Source organism: Dendrobates tinctorius, unplaced genomic scaffold (assembly GCF_039654945.1).
Source record: "Dendrobates tinctorius isolate UK_male_01 unplaced genomic scaffold, ASM3965494v1 ptg000213l, whole genome shotgun sequence".
Taxonomy (NCBI): Eukaryota; Metazoa; Chordata; class Amphibia; order Anura; family Dendrobatidae; genus Dendrobates; species Dendrobates tinctorius.
The window spans coordinates 5,555,693-5,573,766 of record NW_027361880.1 but is presented as its reverse complement, the minus strand read 5'-3'; the positions used below and the strand labels follow the sequence as shown (position 1 = coordinate 5,573,766).

The following is an 18,074-nucleotide window of genomic DNA, read 5'->3' as shown; positions in this document are numbered from 1 at the left end:
CCTTCCATAAGAGAGATAGAACAGATCGGAACGAAGGAGGATAGGAGGACGGTGGGAAGCCGGTTGAAGATAGAGAACCCTTCCAGTCCCGAGAGCGCAAAGGCCGGGGCCCGGTCCCCGAGGATGATTGGATCTTTATGTCCGGCAACAGACACCGGAGGAGTAGTGAGCCACTAATGCCTTGCTCCCATCATAGACTTGGGACACAACAGCAACTGAATAGAGAGCCGGGACGCAGAGTGGAGTCCCCGAAGCAGGCTACAGCTGTCTGTCATACAAGTAAAGACTAGGAACACCTAGAGAGAGGCATTCCAGGGTAACTAAGTACTGGAGTGCTTCGCACCTAAAGGCGCATTGGAGGAGTCGTTCAGTAAGGTACTTGTTGGTGGAGTGTGGAAGGGAGAATCCTATCCTGCCTGGAGGTTGGCTGGAGCCTGACCTGGAGAACACAGTACGGAGGCAGGCAGTTGTGTGAACTGCAAACAGTGAGTAAAGCTTTGGAACCGCATACTCTGGTGTCCTCCAGTTATTCCCGCACCGTTACACCCGAGTAACAACATCTATACCATCCTGCGCCTCTCCTCATCCATTGCACCTACACTGCCCTGGGACTACAGCTCCACCTGTGGGTAGCTATACCATCTTTGCTGCACCACACCATCAGTCCCAGCGGATCTGCATGCAGCGTTGGCTCAACACCTTACCTGCCAAACACCACGGGTGGCGTCACAAACTATTCTAATAAACTTTAACACCATTAACATCACCGCCATTGATATTGGGCGCCCAGGGTCACGGACCGGGTCACCGCTGCTGTGACACATTCCCGCCTGACACCGGCCCGGTACCGAGTACCCCGCTGCCCTGGGTGTGCGAGGGCGACCCACTACGTTGTTATATTTTCTTACAGGGACCTCCTAGTAAAATAATACGACAGCCATGAGAGATTATATAATATAAATATTATACACCAAACATGACTGATAAATGCATTATGAATGTATGTGGCTTCCCACACCAAAAACCCATGGCACTTGCACAAAATTAGGATCCCATGAACGCATATACCCATGGGTTGTTTGGACATCAGATTACTAAACTGGTATTCGCCTTACCGATAACTATGTTTCCAGGAATCCATCCTGACAGCACCCAGTGGGTCGTTCTTCTCATCCTTACAGGGACAGGAAACAGAGGTTAAAAGGCCCCTTCCATCCATCTCCCGCAGTGCTTTTCCAAGCCACACCAGGATTGATGCAACTAAATTTATTCAATTCCCATACAACGTAAAGACACAATAGTAATAGGAACTTCATCAGGGAAGGAACTAACCGAGGTGTCAGGATGAACTCCTGGAAACAATTATTGGTAGGTCCAATACCAGATGTCCCTCCTGACAGAGAACCATGGAGAATGCCAAAGTACCTCTTTTAGGCAGGGCTGTGGAGTCGGAGTCGTGGAGTCGGAGCTCATTTTGGTGGAGTCGGAGTCGGTATAAAATGGACCGACTCCTAAAAATATATAATAAATTGGGCACAGTAGTTCAATGCAGGATGTGCTGAATATTTTTTCATAGGAGTTTGGGAAAGTTATGAAATGTCCTATAAATGGCTGTTCTATTCCTGATCTAAGGCTACATTCACACACAGCGTTTTTCCTGTGTTTTTTGAGGATACGTTTTTCAGCTGCAAAAGTTGATCATCTTTTTAAAAAACTGCATCACCTGAAAGGTTTTTGAGCTCATAGATAATGTTTTCAATAGCAAAAACAGATTAGAAATCTGCTCTATCTATCCATTTATCCATATCTGTCTATCCATATCGTATCTGTACCAAAAAGAATGAAAACCGGGTAGTACACCAATATATATTCTGTTCTATCTAAATATCTTGATTATTGGATCATAAAAATGATTAAATGTCTGAGGTTCACATTGTACTACAATAAATTTTTCACTTAAATATAAGCAATATGTGTGGGAGTCGGAGTCGTGAAGTCGGAGTTGGAGTCGGTGTAAGGGAAATTGAGGAGTCGGAGTCGCAGGTTTGGCTTACCGACTCCACAGCCCTGCTTTTAGGGTGGGATCATTGCCTGGAGAACTTTCCTTTCAAAAGTAGTATGACTGGTCCATACAATCAGGGTAACTGTTACCACCCACCTTTCGTGTCTCCCTCTTTCCTCATAGACTGTAAGCTTGCGAGCAGGGCCCTCTTTCCTCTTGGTATTTGTTATAATCTACTGTATGTGATTATTGTTATGCTGTAATGTCTATTGTCTGTACAAATCCCCTCTGAAATGTAAAGTGCTGCGGAATATGTCGGCGCTATAAAAATAAAATTTATTATTATTATTATTATTATTATGATGATTTGACAACACATCAAACTTATAATGCTTACAAAATGTGTTCTGTAGGGCCACAACCTGGGCCAGACTGACCTGCTTGACTGATGCCCCCGCCCTCTCAGCTCAGGAGGTGGAGACTGTAGGTATCGCAGGTACGCCGGATGCAGTGAGGAGGCAGGAGTCGGAGTGAACTTAAAGTGTGTGTGTGTGTGTATGTATGCATATACACACACACATACATACATATACACTATCTTGAGTAACCGAAAAAAAGCTAGCAGTTATCCTCGCAGGGATTAGAACAACAATACACGGGCAACTCGAACACGAGTACCTGGTCGGAACCTGTAACTATGGGGGCCGAGGTGTGGCGTGGCCAACTACGGGTCCAATAACTACGGGTTATAATTTACAACGTGTCACACAAACTGGTCCTGTTCATAGCGTTCTGGGGGTTTGCCAGCTGTGGACCACTCGCCGTGGTTCGACTGTGGTAGAGTCCTCTGGGGGGTGGAAGATGGTGGATTGACTAGGGTTGCTGAGGTATCAGTTTTTGGAGTGCACGTTTGTACCGCTGGAAGGTGTTCCTCATCGTCCTCATTCCATACTGCTGGTGGAGGTTCTGTGACCCGAGGAGGAGCCGTGGAAGTACAGGGTCGTAACATATTACGGTGTACGGTACGGGTTGGCCGGTCTCCTATTTCAGATTGTACTTCGTACACTGGCCCATCTGGGCTTACTCGGCACAGTACCTGATAGGGACTTTCTTCCCAGCGGTGTTCCAATTTGTTTTGGGGGCATTGATCTCATACGAGTACATAATCTCCTGCTTGTTATTGCCGCTGACGCTTCCCAGGCCCTCTTAAGAAGGTTATCCGCCTTCCTATCCATTGGCTCTCAAGCTTGAGGATTTCTCAAAGGGTATGGAAGTCTTTTTTGGCCACATTAGCCACAGGAACACCAAACTTGGGGACTTCTTACCACAGCTTAATGTCCTCAGGTTAAAGGGCAACCGCAACCTGAAGTCCTGGAGTATTACCAGACGTTTCTCTGCATCTTCCCATTCCATCAGGATGATAGCCTGGATATGACTGTTCACTGGAAACACTCGCTGTTTTGGGCATCTGAGTCGCCCAAACATCTCAACCTGGATAGACCGTGATCGTGGGGCTTCTTCCGCCAGCATTGTGCTTCTGATTGCCTGGACAAAACGATCAGCGTCCTCCGAGGTACAAAGATATCTATTGCCACTGTCCGGACTCTCAGCAACAACTTATCCTTCCTTCTTCTGATCTGAACCTAAGAACTGGAGTTCATCCTCTGAGCTCAGCTCTATTTCCCAACGTAGTCTCTTAGCTTTAGGGCCTGGGTTGGAAGTCTGGAGTGGGATGTGGTAAGAGATGGAGGCCTGGACCTCTCCTCTTGTCATGGACCGAATCTCCGAAAGTAAGGACGGCTGCTCGTCTCTAACAATCTTAGTGGTGCAGCCTTCACAAAGCAGTCTCCCATAAGCCTCTGGTAATTTCATATTACAAATGGGGCACCTCTTGGATTTCATAGTGGCCTTACCCGACCTTTTAGAGGTAGGGAATGCCGTGGCAGGGGTTCCCTTATCCTAATTCAGATTAGAAAAGGGAAAGCACAATCAGGATCCTGCATTAACAGCGAGATCTGTGCAGACAACACACCATGCAGTCCTGCTCTGCCAGCTTCCTCCATCGCTATCTAGCAGCATGCAGTGTGAGCCTCATAGACATAGGTAATCCTTATATTACCTTGTCTTCAGTCTTCTGCGTTTCACCATGGAACGCACACCGAAACCTGAAGTCAGATGCCAGTGCAACCATGTCATCACCAAATGTGCACCTGACCATCGTTCTGCGTGTGTACCCGGAAAAGGCGGCACATCGCCAGCCGGTGTTGGAGCTGACAGCCCCCTCATCGGAGGAAAGTGGATCTACCCAGGAGCTCATCCGCTAAACTGGTCTCTGTGGCCGAGGGACTCCCCTTCACGGAGTGTCAGCCATGGGCTTCTTGACAGGGAGAAGGAGAAGCCAAGCTGCATGATCCCCCCGAGCACTGATCCAGTAAGCTCTGCTCCGCTCTTGTGCGTCCCTCCATGCAGGGACAGGAAAAACACTGAGGGAGGTGGGTGGGAGGGGCCTACCTACCTGCATAGCCATCACTAGGAACATTGTGTACATAGCAATGACTATGTACGGAGGAAGTGAGGAGAGCACCTTATCGTCACGCACGTCAGAGTTCAATGAAGTACAAGTCGCCGACACCAGCGAAGAAGATCCCTGAATGCAGTGCCCATAGTAGGGAGGAAAATATATAGATTGTGGAGGGAGTGCAGGGCACAGGCGCGGGATTCCAGAGCCATAACTGACGTGCATGAGAGGGAGGCAGACAGGTAGTACTAGTGTAACATTTCTATTACCTCTATGTCCATATTAATGGGTCACAAACGTCCCAGGGGAATTACAGATTCCCTTTAAACACTGATTACCTGCAGATTACCACTATACTTGCAAGTAAATTTTGTCTTTCTTTTTTGCTTTATTATGAAGGTGACTGATTCTCTTTAATTTAAACAACATTTCTGTGACTACTATATTTATAAATACTGTTTACAAGCGCGAGAAAGTAATTTCAGCAACAATAGTATGTATATAAAAAAAAAAAAAAAGAACCTCTACAAACCTTCCGTACTGTTACAAACCAAAATTCCAATTCCTCAAAGTGTTTGCCAAGTTTCTAACCACTGAAGTATATAATGACACTGTTGTACCACTGAACACTGTTCTGTAGACCTTTAAATATCACAAATTCCATTCAAAGGCAAAGTATATGCAAAAGCATCTGTAAACATTTTACCTCTACAATCCCTGGGGAAAGAGCATTACGATATCACCGGAAAACAATGGCCGCTTCCAAACATGGAGGAAAAATATTGTGGGAATGTGTTAGGTCAAGACTAGAAGCCAAAAGGAATCACTCCAGAGTCCGGTCCAATTTTTTCCTATCCATCCTGGTATAAAATTATTAACACACCAGAAAATGCATTAAGATTCAGTGGGTAAAAGAAGGAAAAAAAAAAAAAAAACGGGAGCGCAGTGCCAGGGTGCACGTAAATGCTCAGCATTCCTAAAGGCACAGGAAATCAAAGTGCTCCCTTTGTAGATATTAACTCTTCCAGAGCCATACTAGAAACACAAGATCAACTTCAAGTCTAGATTGCAGTCTATGCCACCAAGGGTCATTCAGATCATTCCACACTCAATTTCTACTTTACTGTACTTAGGACTGTGGTTGTGTCTGGATACAAAGTTACAGGCCCATGTACCAAAAGGAAACCAAAGCAACATAAACAAGCAAACAAATTGCCCCTGCAAAATAGGCGACAATATCCAAGAAGGTCAGCCATTCAAGACCATAGTGGCTGAGTGTAGAAGGTCTTCAGGCTATAATTCTACTTTAAAGGGGGAGTTTATCTTAAAGAAACACCTCTCCGCTCATTGTTACAAATGGAACTAGTGGTAGGAATGTATAGGAGCCAATAAAATTATGACTGTGTAAAGATCCCATGGGCCAGTCATGAGAAATCTAGCATAGAAGTCATGGGAAATACAAACTGGAAGTGCACTGGGAACACTGTCCATGAAATTGGACTGAAACTTCCAAGAATATTGACACGTCCCCAGTACACTTCCAGTCTGATTCATATACGGCTTCTACAATAGCTTATTCATGAATGGCACATTAATCATAACTGCTACTGAAAGCTGCAAACCCCTTTAAAAAAAAGCTCACATTATTTTAAACTGTATTCATCAATAAAATATGGGCATACCATCACTTTAATTTCTGATCAAGTCTCAGCAGATCAAAAATGACTGTTCTGACCTTCAATTTGAGAGTTTGCCTTTTCACCCTCTAAAATGTTGCTTTCTTATCAATGGGTAGCACCGTAGAGGGGAAAAAAAAATTAACGTCCTCAAAGAAGAATCTTTGTTAATGTCCCCTTGGTTAAAGGAGAAATTTGCATGTTGGGTGCCCTAAACTTCAAACGCCTATATCTAAGCAAAGCAGTAAACAGGTGAAGGAGACAAACAAAAAGCAAACATGTTTTAATCATAAACACTTCAGCCCTTTTTAAATGATAAATAGTTTTAAAAATTTTTTTGTTAAAGGTCCTGCTTAAATTCATTATCCAGGACTCTTCTCATGCCAATGAGGTGTCCCTTGGCTACTTTACAGGTATCAATAGATATTGGGGCCAATTCAAAAAGTCCTTTTCACCAAAAGACTGGGGTAGAAAAGTTGTATTTTTTTTTTTTTAGAACTTTCCATTTTTATGCGAACTCCAACATTTTGAAACGTGAATTGTCTAGTGTGGCTGACAAATTCCCAACAGATCATATTTTGATTAACCGCCCTAACAGGGATTTGCTCAATTCTAATAGCGGAAGTGCATGAAGCCATATGGATCAGCCAACAGATGCCTCATAAGCAGCAGCTCTCACCTCCCGATGCAGAAGAGGTGGAGGATACAACCTTTAATGTGGCTTACAATTTCATTTCTCAATATCATAGAAATAAGGTCGTTTCACACATGCGAAATCCTTGGTAAAATTAGGGACCATATTATGCAGGATGGCTGTGATTCCCCCGAGTGAACTCAATAGCCTATGAAGGTGTTGAGTTTGGGTCAAGAGACCGGTATCCAATATGGTCCATACCCAGAGCACGAATGTTGGCCGTGCGAAATCGGCCTTAGATTCCATTACACTCGGAGCCAATCAGCCCATATGCATGGAAGTATATGATGGACAAACTCCTTTGTTGTGGTCATAAAATCAATGGTTCTGGTGTGTAGGACTGCAACACAACAGTAGTAACAAGAAACCAAGAAGAATATGGAAGTCTAAGGTCAAAGCACAAGACTCGTATGACAAAACAATATAACAGAATAGAAGGAAAAACGAAAAGTTCATGGAAACAGAGGCGAAATATACACAAGATAGAGGTCTCACAGGTCTCCATTCAGTCTCATGAGCCCACCTGTGAAGATGTCATATCCACCCACGTCATTAAATGCACAAAAGAAAACAACTCTTCCTTCTGTCTGTACAGATCACAGAATTCTCCTGATTGGCAGACAGACAGCTTTGTCTCTTCCATAAAATGATTCATTATGATCGCATATCAGATTAATGAAAAAAGATCACAACAAGATAATTAAGAACGCCTCCCCTAAGTCCTCCGATGCCCACACCTAGGCTTCGGAGCAGGAAGAATCCCGTGTCAGTCTGAAAAACAAGAACTTCTAAGTGAACTGACAATTCTGGCGAGCATCTAATTTGACACGACAGCTGTTGCCTGACATAAGAACCCATGGGGAGGCTAACGTCAGCATGTGCTAAGCCGAAAATTACAGATTTTTCTATGACAAATTTTATCCTCTACGGCAAAAAAATACCTGGGTTAAGTATAGGGCTATATCTGGAATGTGAATTAAAGAATTATCGTAAGTTTTTCCATGAGAAAATCATAAACAGGCGACTATATTAATGGCACCAACCCCCGCATCTCTAGCTTTCTGATATGATCAGATCCATATTGAGTGCGCTGATGAGCGTGAGCATGTGGCGTGATACTGAAGACTGGAGCGCACATCCGCCCCTGCCAAAAAGCGCAGCTTATAGCCCCATCCAACACCTGCATTATGGGACTATACGGTATGTTCATGGCGTTAGTTTTCCCATGGGTCTGCTCGCGAAACATGAGGAACAATTGTCACCTTCATTTGTAAAGGTAAAACTACTTGGCGCTCAGGATTTTGAATGTCTTTTTCAACACATAGGGCTTTCAAAGACGCTGAGTGCTTAAAAGAAGTGACAAGTCCATTCCTCTGGTGTCTTCTGATAGGAACACGCTCAATACTGTACAATACAAATGCTAGCGATTTCTTCATTGCCTTATGGATTTCCAAAACGTCCACAAAACAGCAGTAAAGACTTAAAAAATGCTGACAAATTGCCATCTCATCTGTCTACCACTCCTCCCCGTGCGTCCCATTCCGCTATTAACCTATGACTGACTCGTCTTTCTCGTGCTGCACCAGGTCTCTGGCTTGCGCTACCCCAGACAATCAGGTTAAGTCCCAGAATCAAAGCGCCCCTCCAAAAATACACAACTTTTCTCAGTTCCCCCAGAACCTTATCTCTGCTTTCAAGGGTTTCCAGCACTTTATAGTCATACTCAGACAGGCAAGCTACCTCATTCTCAGAGATGGTTGGGCCATACAATACAGTCACCCTTTCGATCACTCTTAGAATAGATTGTAAGCTCTTGTACTTCTCCTCTCGTCTTCCCCCCCCGCGCGCTTCTCCTCTCGTCTTCCCCCCCCGCGCGCTTCTCCTCTCGTCTTCCCCCCCCGCGCGCTTCTCCTCTCGTCTTCCCCCCCCGCGCGCTTCTCCTCTCGTCTTCCCCCCCCGCGCGCTTCTCCTCTCGTCTTCCCCCCCCGCGCGCTTCTCCTCTCGTCTTCCCCCCCCGCGCGCTTCTCCTCTCGTCTTCCCCCCCGCGCGCTTCTCCTCTCGTCTTCCCCCCCGCGCGCTTCTCCTCTCGTCTTCCCCCCCGCGCGCTTCTCCTCTCGTCTTCCCCCCCGCGCGCTTCTCCTCTCGTCTTCCCCCCCGCGCGCTTCTCCTCTCGTCTTCCCCGCGCGCTTCTCCTCTCGTCGTCGTCCCCCCCGCGCTTCTCCTCTCGTCGTCGTCCCCCCCGCGCTGGATCCGTTTTTCACACAAGTCTATGGAAAACAGATCCGTTATTTAGCCGTCTGTCTTTCATCCGAACGAAAAGGATCTGTTTGTTTTATTACCGAATCTGTTTCAAATGGAAGAAAACTGAAGGATATGTAACTAATCCATTTTCCGTATACTTCAATAAAAAAAAAAAAAAAAAAAGGATGTAGTCGAAATCAGGTTGTTATTTTTTAATTCGACAAAAAGGTTGAGTCAGTACAACTTTGGGGCCAAAGGATCGGTCCTAACAGATCATTACTGGACGTGTGAACAGAACCTTAGGTGTGCACATCCAGTAATCATCAGATCGGAGCCAGTTGGCAAAAAAAGTTGTGGAACCAGACGGGAGCATCCCGGCCACACACCTTATCACAGTCCGGGGTGAAGTCACTTCCGACAAGCCCCGGGCGATCAGTCTGGGAATGTGACGGCAGGTGAGCGATGTGCTGGAGAATCCGCTCTCCGGTATCGGCAGCACAGTGTGACATGCGCATTACGTCAAAGATCGCACGGATAATTGGAGCAAACTGCGATCGCATCTATGTGAGCGATGCCCGAACATCCAGGTGCCAGCGACTCCACACAAAGGAGTCCGGCCCCCAGCAGGAGAGCGCAGCCGGGAAGCCGGCTCTACAGACAGGTGGGAGAGACACGCAGCAGCACTCACCAGCTTGCGCAGAGAGCCCTCGTCCATAGCGGAGAAGCGCTCGTCAGCCATGTCTATGTCGGTGCTGAGCCCCGCCGCCGTCCCGCTCCAGCCGCTAGCCATGGACTTCTGAGCTCTCGCACACCGAAAACTTCAAATCACTACGTTTCCGCTCATGTCTCCGCCCACTACCGCGCCCCTTAACTATCACCCAATTAAGCTCCAAGAATCATCAGTAAGTCACGCCCATGTGTCGACGGAGTGGCTGAATTGAATTGAGTACACGCCCCTTCGCGAGGCGTGCCGGGAGTTGTAGTGTAAGTCGGAGAAGGTAGTGTGAGTGCAGGTAAATAGGTCTGCTTCAAATTAGAACTGTCATTTCCAACGGTCACCAGCGGCGATCAATGATCCTGCTGTGTTCCTGGGGAGGGTGGCGTCACCTGGAGGAGCTGAGGCACGATGACAGCAGGCAGCGATACATGAGTCACCGGGGATTCACCAATATACCGGAGGGGTTTATTTTCCTTAGGGAATGATACACATCCTCAGCGCCTGCCTCTCCTCTGGTCACACGCCCGCCATTATTTGCTTTACCTCATGCCTTTCCTTAGGATCAGAGGCACAGCTCAGATTTGATTTTCTTTACCTGCCCTTTAAGTATGTAATTCATATCAACTCTAGGAAATCACATGGCTGTAAGTAAATATATGTGTGTGTCATTATATATATATATATACAGCTCTTGCGCAAATTATAGGCACAGGTTTATAAAAATCAGCTTCTCTACGTGTTTGACAGCCATTCCAGTGTCAGTTGAATTCCAACCAGAGTACACTTCATTCTACTTAATGTGCTTCTGATTAGGTGATCACCTGAACCATATCTTATTTACAGAAGGAAAGTATTAAAAACCCTGCTGTGGTGTTCACAATCTTCTTGCAATAGGACAAGCTGGATGGCAAAACTAGTTAGTGCTAGTAATATCCCAAAAGTCATAGGAATGAAAAAATTAATTTTAACTATGCCAAAGGAGTTGAAAAGAAAAGTCTTCAGTGAGGAAAAGAAGGGCTCAATTCTGGCTTTACTAGCAGAGGGAGACTGTGTGCGTCATTGTTCTGTCTCCGACATTTAATTCATAATCCCTGATTATCTGCTTGTTAATGTTTGCAGTATTTTCTGGCTCCATCTAGTGACCAGAGTCATAACTGCAGTGTTATTGTGTGTTTTATTTTCTATTTCCCTCCGTTCACAGTGCATTCTGGTAAGGTTGCAATGCACCCTGGTAGCCTTTTGCAAAGGATTATGGTTAGTTCAGCCCCCATTTTCCCTCCAGTCCACCATTTTCCTTCTGCCTGCATTCAGGAAGCATCTCATTTCTCTTCTCCCCTTGTCACAGCATCGCTGGTATGTACAGTACTTATGTTTCCTGTATTCAATTCCTGTCTCATATTAGCCTGCTCAGCTGGTTCTCCCCTGGTTAGCTATTAGTGCAGATGATGTATTATGTATATATATCAATCCCTGATGAACCCAGTATTGATTGTATGCATATATGTTTTTGCTTGTAGTTTCACCGCGCCAATATACCATCACGTTCAATAAAGCACAGATTCAACCTACAGTCTCCTTATTAGACCCCGGTATAGCGGTTTAGCTGCCTGTATAAGCTACATGAATTCTGCTTCATTTAGTGAGGACAGAACAGTCATGTTGCCTCCATCCTTAAAATTTCTAAGACAGTAGTCCATTACAACAAGGTCAAGCAGCAGACATTGGGGACAACAAAGATACAGATCGGCAGAGGGCGAAAACGACTGTCCACTGACCGGGATAACCGTCATCTTATTCGAATGTCACTCATTAACCACAGGATGATATCAAGTGACCTACAAAGGGAATGGCAAATGGCAGCTGGGGTGAAGTGCACGTCAAGAACAGTTTGTAACAGGTTCCTAAAGGCAGGGCTGAAGTCATGTAAAGCTAGTTGCCCAACACCTCGTCATCTAATGGTTAGACGGAGACCTGAAGAGGCGTACAAGCCATAGTGTCTTGCACCCACTGTGAAATTTGGTGGAGGATCGGTGATGATCTGGGGATGCTTCAGCAAGGCTGGAATTGGGCAGATAAATCTTTGCGAAGGACGTATGAATCAAGCCGCATACAAGGTTATCCTGGAAAAACAGTTGATTCCTTCTGCTCAGGCAATGTTCCCCAACTCTGAGGGCTGTTTTTTCCAGCAGGACAATGCACCAATGCCACACAGCTAGGTCAATCAATGTGTGGATGAAGGACCACCAAATCAAATCCCTGTAATGGCCATCCCAATCTCCAGACCTGAACCCCATTGAAAACCTCTGGAATGTAATCAGGAGGAAGATGGATAGTCACAAGACATCAAACAAAGAAAAACACCTTAAATTTTTGTACCAGGAGTATCATAAGGTCACCCAAAAGCAGTGTGAAAGACTGGTGGAAAGCAGGTCAAGACGCATGAAAGCTGTGATTAACAATCATGGTTATTCCACAAAATATAGATTTCTGAACTGAGATAAAACATTAGTATTGTTTCTAAATGATTATGAACTTGTTTTCTTAGCATTATTTGTGGTCTGCAAGCGCTGCATTTTTTTGTTCTTTTGACCATTTCTTATTTTCTGAAAATAAATACAAAATTTAGCGTTTGGAAATTCGGAGACATGTTGTCAGTAGTTTATAGAATAAAAGAGCAATTTACATTTTACTCAAAAATATAACTATAAAGAGAAAAATCAGACAAACTGAAAATTTTGCAGTGGTCTCTTAATTTTTTGCCAGAGCTGTGTGTGTATGTGTGAATATATATATTAGCTATGAACCTGTTCTACGCCCGGGTGGCGAGCATTTTTATTGGTATATGGTCTCCCATCCTGGTATGTGCTGCTCTCCTCCTATCTTGGTGTGCATGGCACCCCTCCTCCCTATCCTGGTATGCATGGTCCCCTCACCCCCCCAATCCTGGTAAGCATGGTCCCCTCACCCCCCCATCCTGGTATGCATGGTCCCCTCACCCCCCCATCCTGGTATGCATGGTCCCCTCACCCCCCAATCCTGGTATGCATGGTCCCCTCACCCCCCAATCCTGGTATGCATGGTCCTCTCACCCCCCAATCCTGGTATGCATGGTCCTCTCATCCACCTTTCCTAGTATGCATGGTCCCCTCCGCCCCCCCCAATCCTGATATTAATGGTCCCCCTCACCCCTATTAAACTGCACACATAAAAAAACATTTATACTCACCTTTCTTCCCTCTGTCCAACGCTGTCCTGTTCTGGGCATGTTGTGGTGCCGGACTGTGCGCCTGCGCAGTCCTCGCTTTCCGCCGCCATGCTCTTGAAGACACTGCAGTGTGTCTTCAAGAAAATGGCGGCGGTAAGCGCGGACTGCGCAGGCGCCGATTCATGTGACGTCAGGAGAGGGTGGGTTGTGCGCAGTCCTCGCGGCAACAGCAACACAGGCTCGGTAAGGTGTTGCAGAGATCGCGATATGCGTTCAGTGCTTACGCATACCGCAATCTCTTGGGGGGGGTGCGTCACTCTGGAGCAAGACTGCGCAGGCGCATCATGCTTGCGCAGTCTATAGAGGCTTCAGACAGAGTGACGCTTAGCCCGTTATAGTTATATATAAATTAAAAAAAAGGGCAGCACTACGAAAATTATACAATTGGTGCAAAACCTATTCAGCAGTGTCCAAACAGCCGAGTTAATAAAATAACAAAAATAGGCAGCACTCCAAATTAAATGTGAAAAAGACGGATCACCGTCGAAAAGTCGCCACCTGAGTAGCAGTAAAGTAGCCACTTTTTTCACATTTAATTTGGAGTGCTGCCTATTTTTTTTATATATATATATATATATATATATATATATATATATATATATACAGTTGTGGCCAAAAGTATTGACACCCCTGCCATTCTGTCAGATAATACTCAGTTTCTTCCTGAAAATGATTGCAAACACAAATTCTTTGGTATTATCTTCATTTAATTTGTCTTAAATGAAAAAACACAAAAGAGAATGAAGCAAAAAGCAAAACATTGATCATTTCACACAAAACTCCAAAAATGGGCCAGACAAAAGTATTGGCACCCTCAGCCTAATACTTGGTTGCAGTCAAAATAACTGCGACCAACCGCTTCCGGTAACCATCAATGAGTTTCTTACAATGCTCTGGTGGAATTTTAGATCATTCTTCTTTGGCAAACTGCTCCAGGTCCCTGATATTTGAAGGGTGCCTTCTCCAAACTGCCATTTTTAGATCCCTCCACAGGTGTTCTATGGGATTCAGGCCATTGCTTGCCACCTTAGAAGTCTCCAGTGCTTTCTCTCAAACCATTTTCTAGTGCTTTTAGAAGTGTGTTTTGGGTCATTGTCCTGCTGAAAGACCCATGACCTCTGAGGGAGACCCAGCTTTCTCACACTGGACACTACATTATGCTGCAAAATTTGTTGGTAGTCTTCTGACTTCATAATGCCATGCACACGGTCAAGCAGTCCAGAGGCAGCAAAGCAACCCCAAAACATCAGGGAACCTCCACCATGTTTGACTGTAGGGACCGTGTTCTTTTCTTTGCCTCTTTTTTTCTCCTGTAAATTCTGTGTTGATGCCTTTGCCCAAAAAGCTCTACTTTTGTCTCATCTGACCAGAGAACATTCTTCCAAAACGTTTTAGGCTTTTTCAGATAAGTTTTGGCAAACTCCAGCCTGGCTTTTTTATGTCTCGGGGTAAGAAGTGGGGTCTTCCTGGGTCTAATACCATACAGTCCCTTTTCATTCAGACTCCGACGGATAGTACGGGTTGACACTGTTGTACCCTTAGACTGCAGGGCAGCTTGAACTTGTTTGGATGTTAGTCGAGGTTCTTTATCCAACATCCGCACAATCTTGCGTTGAAATCTCTTGTCAATTTTCCTTTTCCGTCCACATCTAGGGAGGTTAGCCAAAGTGCCATGGGCTTTAAACTTCTTGATGACACTGCGCACGGTAGACACAGGAACATTCAGGTCTTTGGAGATGGACTTGTAGCCTTGAGATTGCTCATGCTTCCTCACAATTTGGTTTCTTAAGACCTCAGACAGTTCTTTGGTCTTCTTTCTTTTCTCCATGCTCAATGTGGTACACACAAGGACATAGGACAGAGGTTGAGTCAACTTTAATCCATGTCAACTGGCTGCAAGTGTGATTTAGTTATTGCCAACACCTGTTAGGTGCCACAGGTAAGTTACAGGTGCTGTTAATTACACAAATTAGAGAAGCATCACATGATTTTTCGAACAGTGCCAATACTTAGTTCTGTCCACCCTCTTTTTTATGTTTGGTGTGGAATTATAACCAATTTGGCTTTAGGACAATTCTTTTTGTGTTTTTTCCTTTAAGACAAATTAAATGAACAAAATAATATCAAAGAATTTGTGTTTGCAATCATTTTCAGGAAGAAACTGAGTATTATCTGACAGAATTGCAGGGGTGTCAATACTTTTGGCCACAATTGTGTGTGTGTATATATATATATATTACACTGTTGTAGCGCTACATTACCTACAGAGCAATTCAGATGAAGAACAGCCATTGAAAAAGAAACACTAAAGTTGCATTTTGCAGTCTGATGCATGGCCTGCTCACGGAACCCAATCTCATCTGACCAACGAAACACCGATGTGTGAAACCAACCTTACTTCCTAAAGCAATGGTTTGAACAGGCAAATTTTTTTTTTTTTCTGTTTCATAAAGTTACTGTCACAACTCTGTTGTCGGAATGCCCGAGCCAGGGGCTCTCCCTGTCCCTAACGCTAGGGGCGCCCTAGCTTATCCCTACTTCCTGGATCACTTCTGATGATGAAGATGCTGGAGCCAAGTACCTTGATGACCTCCTGAATCAGCCTAGATCTGTCCCCCTTCCTCACTGAGGGAAGTGGAGAGTAATAGTGTAAGTATATATACAAACCAGACTAACAAGGGAGAATGTACAGGGATAAATGAAAATACCAAGCATACAAATTAAAACTCCAAACACCGCTACCAGCAACCAACACCTCCACGCCATTCAAGACTAAGATTGTCAATCCAGATTGTCGGTCCTCTCTGATCTTTCCCGGTGCCTGCGCACTGCAGTACTCTGCTCTGCCCTCAACATGGCAGAGCAGTACGCCTGCGCTGGAGCCGCGATGGGAAGCAAAGAAGAGGACGTCATCTCTAGAAGATGGGAGGACCTGGACCGCGACACCCATCAGACCCGGACCGCCCCCGGGTGAGTATAATATAACTCGTTTTTCTTATCTTTCAGGTTACATCAGGGGCTTATCTACAGCATTATAGAATGCTGTAGATAAGCCCCTAAAGGCAGTGACCGAAGCTTATATGCGAGAAAATAGGTGACAGATTCCCTTTAAAGGCCCCATTACATTTAGCGAGGCACCAGCGATCCCGACAACAATATGACCCGGTCAGGATCGCTGGTGCATTGCTAAATGGTCGCTATTGAGCTGCCAAACAGGCAGATCTCACAGCGATGTAGCGACGCAGCACCGGTCGTTACTTACCTTTCAGACGCAGCGATCCTGACGTCCTCCTCCACGCGTCGCTCGTCGGCGCCAGCAGGAAGCGCCCGACGAGAAATGGAGCTGCACGATCTCGCGTGATCAGCGACAGACAGCGGGGGAGTCGGTCAGAGGTAAGTATCACACATAGCGACATCGCTAGCGCGTCACAAAATCGCTATGTGTAAAGGCCCCTTTAATATCTCCAAATTACGTCTTCTTTTCAAATAAGTAAATCTCTTTTCATACAATTCAAGGAGCCAAATAAGGGAAAAGTGGCTAGAAAAAGGAACATAGCTTGGTGGATTAACCCCTCTCTGCCATGTGATGTACTATCCTGTCCATGGGCCCCGGGCCCCTATGCCCATGGACGGGATAGTACGTCATAGCGATCAGCGGCGCTCACGTGGTGAGGGCCGCTGATCGAAGCCGAGTGTCAGCTGATTATCACAGCTGACACTCAGCACTATGTGTCTTGGACCGCCCCCGACACGTTAACCCCGGCACACTGCGATCAAACACGATCGCAGTGTATCAGGGGTTTAGGGAAGCATTGGGAGGGGGCTCCCTTCGTGCTTCCCTGAAACCCCTGCAGCAGCGCAATGTGCAGCGCTGCTGCGGGGGTCTCCTTCCCTGCAGGTCCCCGGATCCAAAATGGCTGCGGGGGCCTGCAGGGAGCTGGCTTCCTCAGTGCCTGCAAAGCGCAGGCACGAGGAAGCCTTCTGCAGTGCCTGTGACAGATCGCTGATCTGTCACAGTGATCTGTGATGTCACAGATCAGTGATCTGTGATGTGACATCAGCGATCTGTCACATGACAGTTATGTCCCCACTGGGACATTGTAATAAAGTTAAAAAAAAGTGTAAAAATAATTTATAAAAAAAATCGCTAAATAAATTGAAAAAAAAACATTCCCTAATAAATTCATTTTTTGGAAACAAAAAACAAAAAATAAAGCTTTATCATCATACCGCCGAACAAAAAGTGCAATAACGTGCGATCAAAAAGACGGATATAAATAACCATGGTACCGCTGAAAACGTCATCTTGTCCTGCAAAAAATGAGCCACCATACAGCGTCATCAGCGAAAAAATAAAGTTAAAGCTTGCAGAATAACGCGATGCAAAAATAATTATTTCTTTATAAAATTGTTTTCATTGCATAAAAGGGCCAAAACATTAAAAAAAAGACATAAATGAGGTATCGCTGTAACCATACTGATCCGAAGAATAAAACCGCCTTATCAATTTTACCGCACGCAGAATGGTGTAAACGCACCCCCCAAAAGAAATTCTTGAAATGCTGGTTTTTGCTCATTCTGCGTCCAAAAAATTCGGAATAAAAAGCGATAAAAAAAGTCACGTGCCCGAAAATGGTACCAATAAAAACGTCAACTCATCCCGCAAAAAATAAGACCTCACATGACTCGATGGGTCAAAATACGGAAAAATTATAGCTCTCAAAATGTGGTGATGCATAAACTATTTTTACAATAAAAAGCGTCTTTAAGGCTGGTTTCACATTTGCGCTTTTGTGCGCAGCGCATCGTGCGCACCCATGCGCACTGCGCACCTATGTTTAACATGACGTGCGCATGGTCTTGCGCACACTTGCGTTTTCGTGCGCATGCTTTTTTTGTCTTTTGCGCCAGGCGCGCCAGACGCAACATGTTGCATTTTTTGGTGCGCCCTGTCTTGGAA

General features: G+C 45.3%; 1 protein-coding gene and 1 long non-coding RNA gene across 3 annotated transcripts in view; one reads left to right on the top strand and one right to left on the bottom strand.

The window, feature by feature from the left end:
* SMTN (smoothelin) overlaps positions 1 to 9,979 on the bottom strand; it is a 176,953-nt gene extending 166,974 nt beyond the window's left edge. Inside the window, exon 1 of one of the 2 annotated variants that reach the window (XM_073554795.1) lies at positions 9,820 to 9,979. In XM_073554795.1, coding sequence (XP_073410896.1) covers positions 9,820 to 9,921 — 102 coding nt within the window. In that variant the 5' untranslated portion in view covers positions 9,922 to 9,979. The remainder of the gene's footprint in view (positions 1 to 9,819) is intronic. The other variant, XM_073554794.1, reaches the window with a different exon arrangement.
* A 146-nt stretch (positions 9,980 to 10,125) lies between these two features.
* On the top strand, positions 10,126 to 12,582 carry LOC141058608 (uncharacterized). Its single transcript, XR_012222269.1, has 2 exons — positions 10,126 to 10,493; positions 11,367 to 12,582. It is a non-coding gene; the product is annotated as an uncharacterized lncRNA (long non-coding RNA).
* The last annotated feature ends 5,492 nt before the right edge of the window (positions 12,583 to 18,074 follow it).